The following is a 12,644-nucleotide window of genomic DNA, read 5'->3' on the forward strand; positions in this document are numbered from 1 at the left end:
TTCTGTGGAAAGTTAAGCAAGTCCATCAATTTACTGATTGCCAGGACATGAACTAGGGAAGCGAAGATATAAAGCCAGTGGCGGGTTTCCTTGTTTTCACTCACAAAGAAAATTGTCTAGTGAAAATTCATTTGCTCTTGGATCCTCAGAATATAATCTTATTTATAAATAGTCTTTGCAGATATTATTGATTCAGAGGAGATCATACTGGATGAGGACCCTTAGTCCAATGATTAGTGGGTTTTTGTTTTCATGAGTTGAACTCAGGGCTGAGTTTTTTGGCTGAAGGCTAGCACTCTATCACTTTGAGCCACAGCTCTATTTCTGTTTTTTAGGTGGTTTATTGGCCATAAGAGCCCCATGGACTATTGTGCCTGGGATGGCTTTGAACCTCAATTCTCAGATGATCTCAGCCTCCTGATTAGGACTACAGGCATGAGCCATCGCGTCTGACTCGTGCGTGCGTGCATGCGTGCGTGTGTGTGCGTGCACACGCATGCACCCCATGCTCCTGGGGCTTGAACTCATGGCCTGGGCACTATATGTGAGCTTTTGTGCTCACGGCTATTGCTTTCCCACTTGAGCCACAGTTTCACTTACAGCTTTTTGGTAGTTAATTGGAGATGAGTCTCACAGCCTTTCCTTTCCTATCTCGGCTGGTTTTGAACTATGATCCTCAGATCTCAGTCTCCTGAGTTGCTAGAATTACTGGTATGAGCTGTGATACCCAGTGGATTTTAAAGAGAGGGAGAGGACACACTAGGAGGCATGTGAGGACTGGAACAGAAATTAGCATGCTGTAGCTATGAACCAAGAACTCCATGAATGCTTTGGAGCCACCAGAAGCTGGACTAGGCAAGGTAGGCTCCTCCTCTTCAGCCTTTAGAGGATATAGGGTCTTGCTATCACCTTGATTTTGGACTTCAAGTCTCCTAGACTGTGAGAGAATAAATTTCCATTGTCTTCATGCACCCAGTTCAAGGTGCTTTGTGGTGAAAGCTATGGGAAACCAATTCAGTGTGACACTTACCATTTTTAGCAGGCCTTTTAGCCTGGAGCGAGAACAGAAAAGCCAGGAGGGCTGGGAGATGGAGAAGGATCCTCATCCCTGTGAGAGAGACCCAGAATTATGTCATAAGCCTCAATGGAGCGCCTGTGGGATGGACTGACTCTCAGAAAGTAGGGACCACCAAATGCCCTACCACAGGAACAGGGAAGCCTACTACATGCACAGGGAGAGATGGAAAGAGGCAAAGTGGAAGGGAAGGAACACTAGCTTCAGGGTCTGAGGCCCTGAGTTGTCACTCTACCCAGCTCTGCACTCTTGGACAGGTTACTTAGCGAGGGGGTAGGGTCAAGTGAGGCAGGATCTTCCAGTCTGCCCTGACACCCTGTGATCCTGAAATCATGTGTTGGTTTTGTCATAGGGTTGAAAAGTGCTGTTACCCACCCATTGGTGTTACCCTCCTTTTTTCCTAGGAAATTATCTTTCCTGTCTGTCTCCTCTGTCCGCAGAGGAGGCAGAGGCCCCATCTTTCCTGTAAAACCCCACAGGGGGTTTCCCTATCAACACATACAAGAAAGTTGTGACAAGTTCAAAAACTCCTCTAATACCATAGTGGTGTCTCAGGACACCCAAAGAGGTTCCGGCTCCTAGGTTAATCTACCTCTTCATCATGAACTTTAACTCGGAACCAATTTGAGCAGCTTTATCTTTTGGCAAGGGGCCTCCTTGGGCTTGGTGAGGTAGATGCCAAATAGCTTTTGAAGAGATTATGGCTCTTGTCTAGAAAGGTGCTCATATATATAGTTGGAATAATTGCTTCTTTAGACCAGACTCTAATTTCTTTTTCCACCAGTCCTGGGGTTTGAACTCAGGGTTTGGGCACTGTCCCTGAACTTCTTTTGCTCAAGGTTAGCACTCTATCACTTGAGCCACAGTGCCACTTCCAGCTTTTTCTGTTGATGTGGCACTGAGGAATCAAACCCAGGGCTTCATGCATGCTAGGCAAGCACTCTACCACTAAGCCACATTTCCAGCCTTCTTAATTTTGTGTATGTACTGGTACTGGGATTTGAACTCAGGGCCTAAACACTGTCCTTGAGCTTCTTTTGCTCAAGGCTAGTGCTCTACCACTTGAGCCATAGTTCCATTTCCAATTTTTTGGTAGTTAGTTGGAGCTAGGATTCTCATGGACTTTCTTGCCCAGACTAGCTTTGGACTGAGACCCTCATATTTCAACATCGTGAGTAGCTAGGATTGTAAATGTACGACACCAGTGCCTAGCTTAGACCAGGCTCTTGACTGGCTCCCAAGACTTCATGATGTTATGTTTTTCCCTTCAGCATAGTATTCCTGAGTGGACTCCAGGCACTCCCAGGATGAACAACCTCAAATTAGCTGACCCTTCATACCTGCCCAAAGCTCCCTGAGAGAAAACACACCCTAGCTTTGCCTGAGAGATGGCACAGCCCACCTCCCAGACACTCTCCAAATAACCTCATTTGTGTACCACGGTTCAAGGAATTCAGCTTTTGACTCCATTCCCCATCTTCCCTTTTATATTTCCCCCTAATTTTTTTCTCTAATAGGGCTCAAACCCAGGCCAAGGCTTTGCACAAACCAGGCAAGCATCTACCACTGAGTTACAATGGAAACACATTTCTGGTCAAGACTTTTTCCCCCAACATAACTGATCAAATAGCTCAACTCTTCAGCGGGCTTTTGTATTTAGATCTATATGGCCCCAGTAGGAAAAAATTCTGGGACTTTCCATCCCACTATTATTCTTTTTTTCCCTCCCTCCCTCCCTCCCTCCCTCCCTTCCTTCCTTCCTTCCTTCCATCTCCTTCTTTCTGTCAATTTTAGGCACATCCCCATACCCAGACACTGTTACCCTTTCTTTGTGAATACCAGAGGACCATGATAAGATTCACTGAATCAGCAGAAATCTGCTTTTTCAGGCAGAGATTTGTGAGTAAAAGATCATTAAAGATTTTTTTTTCCTTTTCACATGTGATAAAACAAAACAAAACATACAGGTCACTCACTGGTGGCTCACACTTATAATCCTAGCTACTCAGGAAGTTGAGATCTGAGGATCATGTTTTGAAGCCAGCCTGGGCAGGAAAGTTCATGAGACTCATCCTCAATAAACTACTCAGAAAAGTGGAAGTGGTGCTGTGGCTCAAGTGGTAAAGTGCTAGCCTTGAGCAAAAGAAGCTTAGGGACAGTGGCCAGGCCCAGACTTCAAGCCCCAGGACTGGCCAAAACAAACAAACAAAAGACATACAGTGTAAAATTTATCATCTTAATCATTATTTTCTACAGTATAGCAAATGTATTCACATTTTTGAGTAAAAGGTCTCTAGGCTTGTTTCACTTTGCAAAACAGAAACCTTCTATTCACTGAACAGCAATTCTATATTTTCTACTCCCTTTGGGCCTTGTCCAGGGGTTTAGGGTATCACTGGGTGGCCCAAGCTTGCCTTGAACTTTTGATCTTCCTGCCTCAGCCTTCCATGTTCTGTGATTACAAGTGCTGTGAACCACCAAGATAGGGTGGTGACAGGAAACAAAGCTTAGCTACTTATTTTTCCACTCCTTTCCTTCAGATATTCTCTCCTCACTTGGAAGGGAGGAGAAGGAATTCAAATTCAAAGCTAAATTAGTTTGCATTTCATGGTAAGATTCTTGATTGGTGTGAAGGGAAAGGTGTGGAATAGAAAGCAGAGGCAAGCAAATGTAGAGTCAAGGCACTGAAAAATGGGTGTGCAGAAGATCCTGGAAACATATTGCCTCTGGCAATAGGGAAAATAGGGCTTGGGGGGGGGGGAAGAGAGAGGTCAGCCACAAGCTTCTGTGGTATTTGGATGTCTACCATATTCTTAGTCTCATGGTTGATGCCAAAGCATTCCTGAGCCCTTTGGTTTTTAGCAAAGTGTGGAGCTCCCTTAAGACATAGAATGCTAGAGCACATGCTAAGTGAATGACAGAGCAGAGAACTGTAGCATTTGGAGATTGTACAAGAGGGAGTACTTGTAGCCTCGTAGGTGACTTTTCACACTATAGCATATCTAAGAATCACTTGGGGATCTTGATAAATTCAGAGTAGAAGGTTAAGGGCCTGAGAACCTGTAACAAGTGATGTGTCTAGTCTGAAGACCACTCTCTGTCTACCACACCTTCTACCAATGTGGCTTTTAGACATGCTGAGCAGTCATCAAAGAGACCGGGAGAAAGACTGAGAAGGGAAGGAACAGCGGAATTCTTTTCCATGAATGGTGAGAGCTGTTAAGAATGGTGGCATGAGTCAATAGGAAAGACAAAAAATACTTGCATATAGAAATATGTGTATATGGAAAATATATGTATATAAAATTATATACATATAGCACACACACACACACACACACACATATATAGCCAGTCCTGGGGCTTGAACTCAGAGCCTGGGCACTGTCCCTAAGCTTGTTTTTACTCAAGGCTAGTATTGTACCACTTGAACTACAGCGCCACTTCTGGCCTTTTGCATGTTAGGCAAGCCTTCTACCACTAAGCCCCATTCCCACTCCATATATGTGGTTTTCATCCATGATTCCATGATTCTTGGCTCAAAAGTTCCTCCCTAGGTTAAGCCATAAAAACAGAAGTTATCTTTCCAAAAGAAAGTCATAGAAAGTCTTATCATTCCCTATCTTTCTGTGCTGGAGCTGGGCATAATGAAACTCCCAAAATGACCTTGTTTGATGGTAGATCACAATGTTCCCATTCAGAAGGAATCCTGCTCCATATCCAGGAGAGAGCAAGAAATGGTTCATAGAAAGGCCAGGAAGAATCTGAACACATGCCTTTTTTTTTTTTTTTTTTACTTTTTTTTTTTTATTGTAAAGATACTATACAGAGGGTTACAGTTACATGAGTGAGGTAATGAGTACACTTCCTCTTGAACATTGTTACCCTCTCCATTGTTTTCCCCCTACCATCCCCTCCCTCCCTCCCTTCCCCGAGGTTCTTTTTTTTTTTTTTGATTGTGATTAAGTGATTACATAATTTCAAAGTCACAAGTTCATTTTAACTTCCCTGGAGCAAATTGTCTACCACAGTCTGTAATATATAACAGTGTTCACATGTTATATACCATATTTGTGATCAGCAGCATGGGGATATTTAGTAGTGGTTCAACCAGATGAGCGGGAGTTCTTTGTTTCTTAAGTCCTGTTAGTTTTGTCGTATCACCTAACATTTTGGATTTAGCATCCACTTATCAGGGAGACCATGTACTGTTTGTCTCTTCGTTCTTGGCTTACCTCGCTCAACATGATTCCTTCTAGCTCCATCCATTTCCCTGCAAATGCCATTATTTTGTCATTTCTAATGGCTGCATAATATTCCATTGTGTATAGATACCACAATTTTTAGATCCATTCATCTGTGGTGGGGCATCTAGGTTGTTTCCATATCCTAGCTATTGCGAACAGTGCTGCAATAAACATGGAGGTGCACGTGTCCTTGTATATTGTGAACACATGCCTTTTTGGGTGTCCCCACCCAGTCTGCTAGCATTAGAATTTCATGGTTGTCTAGGCTGCAATCATACTTAATAAAATCTCTATAAAAGCACAAAGGATAATATTAGAGAACTTCTAAGTGGCTGAACACAGGAAGCTTCTGGAGGATGGTGTGTCCAGAGAGGCAGAGGAACTCCATTGTTCCTTCCCTCATACTTGCCCTCTGCACCTCTGTTCTGTATCCTTTATACTATCCTTCATAATAAACTCATAAATACCAATGTTTCTTTGAGCAACTCTAGTAAATGAATCAGACTTGAGGAAGGAGGGTGTGGGTACTCTAATTGATAGCCGGTTGATCAGAAGCACAGGATAAAGCAACTTAGAGCTTGTGATTGGCAGCCGCAATGTAGAAGGTTCAGTCTTAGGGACTGAACTTTCAACCCGTGGGATCTGAAGCTGTCTCCACAGAGTGTCAGCACCCAATTAAAGGGCACACAGGGGGCATCTACCTGTAGCTGTGCTTGTTGGGTGAGTGGGGAACCCATAAACCTGGTATTGGAAGCATTTTGTGAGCAGGTAGTAGGGAAAATGGAATTTGGGTTTGTGTTTGTTTCCCTTTTATATCCTTAATGGCTCTTATCAAGCCTTTCACAGCAGAAACAATCTTCTACGAAGGTGAAGTGTTCTATACTTATTGAATGCACCTGAGAGTAAAACGAAACAAAACCAAAAAAACCCAACATGATTCAGGCCAGGCACTGGTAGCTCATATCTGTAATCATAGCTACTCAGAAGGCTGAGATCTGAGGATCACAATTCAAAGCCAGCCTGTGCAGGAAAGTCCATGAGACTCTTATCTCCAATTAACTACCCCCAAAAACAGTAGTGGAGCCTGTGGCTCTGAGTATTAGAGTGCTTGCCTTGAACAAAATAATGCTCAGGGACAATGCTCAGGCCCTGAGTTCAAGCCCACCACTGACACCTTCCACCCCCCCCCCCCCAAATATGATTCAACTACCTCATTCTCTCAAAAGAAAGAAAGACCATCCAGTTCATACACTTGGATGAGAGTCAGGTAGCCAGAGGACACTTAAGACAACAGGGACAGATATTCAGGGCTAAACTAGATGTTCAGATATGCTTCAGATAGCTGGCATGAGATTCCGGAAATGAGATGGAGATCTGAGAGTTCTGGCTTAGGGAGCTCTAGAAAAACACCACAGAAGCTCTACTATAGAGGAGAGGTTGTATTACATGACACCAGTCTTAAGAACTATTTACCTACAATTTTTTTTTTTTTTGGCCAGTCCTGGGGCTTGAACTCAGGGCTTGGGCACTGTCCCTGAGCTTCTTTTGCTTAAGGCTAGTACTCTACCACTTGAGCCACAGCCCACTTCTGGCTTTTTCTGTTTATGTAGTAGTACTGAGGACTCAAATCCAGGGCTTCATGCATGCTAGGTAAGGATTTTACCACTAAGCCCTATTCCCAGCTCCCTCCAACTTTTTAAGTGACCCTAGACACCTATCTTAAGAACTCAGTTCCTGAACAGAATGTGTAAGAGACATTTCTGGCCCCAAGTTTATGATTCTATGTCTTTGTTTTCAGAAGCAGAAAAGCCTTCTTGCCCTACAGTGGGTGTAGACCCATTCTGTCTTCCTCCACACAGGGATGATCTGACTTGCGTTGGCCAAATCTGGCATCAGATAATGTACCAAGAAGACATGCTTAAACCCAGAACTAAGTGCTCAGAGAAGGCTTTAGGGAAATCACATCATTAACTTTGTAAAAGCCAGGAATGAGTAACACTACTGAACCTTACCTGCCATGGGTCTCAGCCTCCTGTGGTAGCCAGGGCCATTGCTCTGCGCACAGCAGCTGATCTTTTATACCTTCTGGCAAGAATTTACTTCTGGGAAAGGCCCAGCATTTTGAGGGGCTGAGGTGACTTAGAGGAGACACAGGTTGAGCAGGAAACACCCTGTGGCTCCAGGCAAATGCACGAGGAAAGTTCAGGATGGTAAGATTTGGTTGATGTAATATCACTGACTTGGGTGGAGCAACCCCCCTTCTTCCCATTTTCCAGCTGAGATATGCCATCTTGATCTAGCCATGGGAGGCAGAAACTCCCACACCCTGAACATGTTTATTTCTTTTTTTTTTTTTTTAATTTAATTTAATTTTATTTGTGAACATACTTACAGAGGAGTTACAGTTACATGGGCAGGATAATGTGTACATTTCTTACCAAGCATTGCAGCCTCCTCCTTTGTTTACCCTTCACATCCCTTCCCAGCCTCCCCCCTCCCCCCCTAATCCCAATCCTTCTCCTTCCTCCCCCCCCCCAGCGGGCCCCCCCCCCCCCCCCCCCGCACCAACGTTGTAAAGTTCGTTTTGGACATGACAACTTGTACTTCTCATTGTTGCAACAGGTCCACCTGTATCCTTAAACAACTGGTTTTTCCCCATCTCCTCCACAAGTTATACTGACATCAAATATAGTGAAAGCAAGGGTTATACTGTGGGGGAGGGACATACAAAGCAACAAAGAGATAATCTTATAAATGTGTTAGAAACACATGCATGAAAGAAAAAAACATTAAAATACACATCTAAGGGTTCATTTTCCTGACATCACATTATCTGACCTTTTCCGCTTGACTCATACATATACTAGATATTACAAATAAGGGAAACCATGGGACCTACGTTTCTTTGGGCCTGGCTTACTTCACTTAATATAATTTTTTCCAAGTTTTTCCATAAAAATATGGAACGCTTCACGAATTTGCGTGTCATCCTTGCGCAGGGGCCATGCTAATCTTCTCTGTATCGTTCCAATTTTAGTATATGTGTTGCCGAAGCGAACACGAACATGTTTATTTCTTAAGCCCCCTAGTAGGTAATAAATAGCTCTTAAAATTAGGGACTACTAAATGGTTCTCTTTCCCATTCATTTATTCACCCTCCTTGCTTTTCATCCAATCTTTTGACTCTAAAGTGGTTTTTTTAAAAATATTGAAATGTTTTTGGCCATCATTTCACAATATTTATTTTTTGAGGTATCCAGAAGGGAGGTGAGAAGAGCCTAGAATGTTGAATGGACAGGTCTCAAATGAAGTTCAAATAACCAGTAAATACATGAAATAATGCCCAACATCATTAGCCATAAAGAAAATGCTAATGAAAATGACATTGAGATTTCATCTCAGTCAGAACAACTATCATCACGAAAACAAACAACATATGCTGGTAAGCACATAGGGAGAAAGGAATGGTTGGTGGGAATGTAAACTAGTATAGCCACTCTAGAAATCAGCTTGGAGGATTTCAGTAAACTAAAAATAAGACTACTATATATATACATATGTGCATTCCTCTACATATGTCTGAAGGAATGTAAGTATATAAAGTATAGCTATCTGAACAGCCATATTTATTGCAGCACTCTTCACAATAGCTGAGTTACAGAATCAGTCTTGGGACATCAATGGGCAAGCAGATTAAAGAATAGGTAGTGGGCTAGGTATGTGGCTTAGTGGTAGAGTGCTTGCCTAGCATGCATGAAGCCCTGGGTTTGACTCCTCAGTACCACATAAACAGAAAAAGTTAGAAGTGGTGCTATGGCTTAAGTGGTAGAGTGCTAGCCTTGAGCAAAAGAAGGTCAGGAACAGTGCCTGGGCCCTGACTTCAAGCCCCAAGTGAAAAAAAAAAAATGTGGTTATACATACACAATGGAATTTTATTCAGCCATAAAGAATAAAACTGTCATTTGCAGGAAAATGGATGGAAAACCACTAGTAAGTAAAATGAGTTAGACTTAGAAAGACAAATATTGTAAATTTCTTTACACATACAAAGTCTAGATTTAAAATGACATGAAATTTGAAGGGTGGCTATTTGGGAATAAGAATGTGTTTAGTAGGAGGGGGGGATAGGAACAAAAGAGAGAAATGGGGTGAATATGATCAAAGCATGTTATGAGCATGTATAAAAATGACATAAAATACTATTTTATATAATACATTAAAAAGAGTAATATTATGCCAGGCATAGATGGTTTATGCCTCTAATCCTAGCTACTCTGGAGGCTGAGATCTGAGGACTGAGGTTCAAAGCCAGCCTGAGCAGGAAAGTCTGTGAGACTTTTCTTATGGCCAATTAGCTACCAAAAAAAAAAAGTAGAAAAGGAACTGTAGACTTGAGCAAAAAAGCTCAGAGACAGTGCCCAGGCTCTGAATTCAAGCCTCAGGACCAGCACCAAGGGAAAAAAAGAGTAATATTACTTATTGACTTTGAGTTTATTAGAAAACAAAAATGAAACAACCAAAACAATGGGATCCTGGAAAAAATTTTAAAATAAAAAAACAGATATTAAAACTAGATACCTTGGGCTGGGAAGGTGGCTCAGTGGTAGAGTGCTTGCCTTGCATGCATGAGGCCCTGAGTTCAATTCCTCAGCACCACATAAGCAGAAAAAGCCAGAAGTGGTGCTGTGGCTCAAGTGGTCGAGTGTTAGCCTTTAGCTGAAGAGCTGAGGGACAGCTCCCAGGCCCAGAGTTCAGGCTCCATGACCAATCAAAACATAAATAAATAAATTAATTAATTAAAAAAACTAGATGCCTTCTATTTCAATGACTTCAAACTAAACACACACACACACACACACACAAAACCAAAAAAACAAAAACAAAAAACTTCAAGTTTCTTAGATCCATCTGTATAAGAAGGAAATAGGAAGTTGCAGAAAAAACAAAATCTCATGAAAATGCCTTTTACAAAATAGGCCATTGAAGACATAAACCATTTTATAAAATAGATATGCTTTGAGAGAACGTTCAGAAACACATTAATCAAAACCCATTTCCCCTCTTTCCCCCAGTTTACCTTCCAAAGAGTGATGTCCTCCTCTCCTGGTTGGAATGTAACAATGTTTCTCTTATGATGAATCAAGTTAAAATGAGCTGGGCATCTCAGAAGAAGGCTGAATTCAGGAAAGAGGAGCAAGATTTCAGGCTCTTCTTGTTTTCTTTGAAACACATTTCAGCATCTTGGCCAAGTATTTTTTTTTTTTTTTGCATCTAACCACTCCCAGTTGAATCCTGCTCTGGGTTTCATATCTATACCTTTAGGAAGTGATGTCTTCAGATGGATTGTGTGTGTGTGTGTGTGTGTGTGTGTGTGTGTGTGTGTGTGTGTGTGTGTGTGTGTGTTGCTGAGGTTCAAACCTCATGGTGCATGCTAGGCAAGTGCTCTACCACTGACATACAACCCTATTCTCTAGATGGATATTGATCTATTTGGTTCCAAATGATTTCAAGATAAACCTTCCTTCTAAAAAATGTCCCTGCCATAACACTGCTTCCTATGTGCAACATAACTGAGCTACTATATTCAGAATAGCAACAAAATTTAGGTCTGATTGACACTGGTTATTTGTCCTGTTATGTCATGCTGAGGTATGTTCTAGGTTTGACCTTCCTGTAATGGTCAGGATTGGGGCAGTGCTAGTGTCAGCACATTATGGCCCATCTTTTGGTCCTCGTATGAAACATTCCTTGACATGAAGCATAGGAATGAATGTGTTGCCATCAGCTAATCTGAATGCCTGACATTTGGTGACATGACAGTGATGACTTGTTTTCATGGGCTTATTTCAGTCTAGTCAAATCTTTTCACTCCAAGTTATATGGTTCCCCATCAGGGAGTGGCCAATCAGCCTGAGAAATGGAGGTTGGAGACAGAAAATCCAGGAGAAAATGAAAAAGGCCAGCAGCTTTCATAAGTCTGCACAGAGAATCCAAGATGTTTGAACAATAGTGGAAGCAAAAACAACAGAAAGTGCCCAGTGACACTACGCTTCATAAACCCAGTGCATCATAGACACAGACACCGACACAGACACAAACACAGACACACACACACAGATTTTGTAGGAGTTTGTAGTTTATAGATGAGGCTGACCTCAGACATGGTTGACTTACCCTTATTTCCTTCCAGTGTTAGACTGCAGTATGCTGCAGCTACACACACACACACACACACACACCTTTGGCTGGTCAAAGGGGGCATGCATGTCAATGACAGACTTACCCATCTACTTGAAGCGATCGTGCTCATGGCTCATGCTGAGCCATGGCCTCCCAGCCATCCCCACCACTCAGATATCATCTCCATTCCAAGCCCACTCTCCTTTCTAGCTGTCTGTTTTTACCCTTTACCCCGCTGACTTGGCAGTCACGCATTGTTAGGCAGGTTTTATTTCCTTTTCTAGCTAAAGTGCATTTCCTCTTGTTGGCTTCCTAGAACATTAAACAAATGGACTTCTTGTCCTTAGGAGGGCTCCAGAGGCCAGTGTCGTCGTGTCTTTGGGACTCACCTTTCTGTCTTACCTAAGAGATGGGCTTCCAGGTTTATGCCATCCCTGGCTCTGGAGGGGTAGGAAAATGATCAAAACTTCCCTGAATGGTGTCTCGGAGCCATGTGGGCTCTGAGGACAGATGGGGATATTGTAAGACAGCTTCCTTTCGAGGAAGGATTTTGGAAAAGACAAGACAATGTCTGTGTTGGGTTCTGTGTTTCCCTTGAGAGAGACAGGAAGAAGCTCTGCTGTCTTCTCAGAATTTAGTGAGTGGGTCATCCCGGTGTTTGTTGACTTCTGAGATTGACATAATATAAGGGCTTTAAGTGGCAAACCCAGTATCAATGAATTTTTCCAATTACCTTCAGCATGTTGAAACCAAAGGACCAGTTTTGTCCAGTTTTGCCTCCCAGGGAACTGGTCTAGTGAAGTGGACAGAGGAAAGTCCCAAGAACCCCTGGGGCGGGTGGTCAGAATGCTGTCCCTCCCTGCTCTCCATGAGTGGAAAATCCCTCTTCTTGCACCAAGGCACATTTCCTGTCAGGTTCTGTCTCTCCCTCCTTCCTCTTTTTCTCTTCCTCTTAAATATTTACCGAGCTCTTAGTATTTCTGTGCATCATATTTTTTCTTCCCTTGTTCTGTCCCCTTAATTAGCTTACAATTTGTGAATTTTCGTAAGTTTGCTTCAGATGAAAAAGATGCCATGCCGGGTGCTGGTGGCTCACGCCTGTAATCCTAGCTACTCAGGAGGCTGAGATCTGAGGATCGCGG

The 12,644-nt window shown here is 42.7% G+C and overlaps 1 protein-coding gene and 1 non-coding gene across 2 annotated transcripts in view; both read right to left on the reverse strand.

The window, feature by feature from the left end:
* Lpo (lactoperoxidase) overlaps window positions 1-11,683 on the reverse strand; it is a 34,868-nt gene extending 23,185 nt beyond the window's left edge. The window contains exons 1-3 of the mRNA XM_042693291.1: window positions 11,606-11,683; window positions 10,400-10,496; window positions 1,031-1,108 (exon numbers count right to left, since the gene is read on the reverse strand). Of these exons, the coding sequence (XP_042549225.1) occupies window positions 1,031-1,106 (76 nt within the window). The 5' untranslated portion in view covers window positions 1,107-1,108; window positions 10,400-10,496; window positions 11,606-11,683. The remainder of the gene's footprint in view (window positions 1-1,030; window positions 1,109-10,399; window positions 10,497-11,605) is intronic.
* On the reverse strand, window positions 8,277-8,383 carry LOC122120468. The gene has a single exon (XR_006149701.1). It is a non-coding gene; the product is annotated as a U6 spliceosomal RNA (small nuclear RNA).
* Window positions 11,684-12,644: the final 961 nt, after the last annotated feature.

Source organism: Dipodomys spectabilis, unplaced genomic scaffold, assembly GCF_019054845.1.
Source record: "Dipodomys spectabilis isolate Male_0828 unplaced genomic scaffold, ASM1905484v1 ptg000004l, whole genome shotgun sequence".
Lineage (NCBI taxonomy): Eukaryota > Metazoa > Chordata > Mammalia > Rodentia > Heteromyidae > Dipodomys > Dipodomys spectabilis.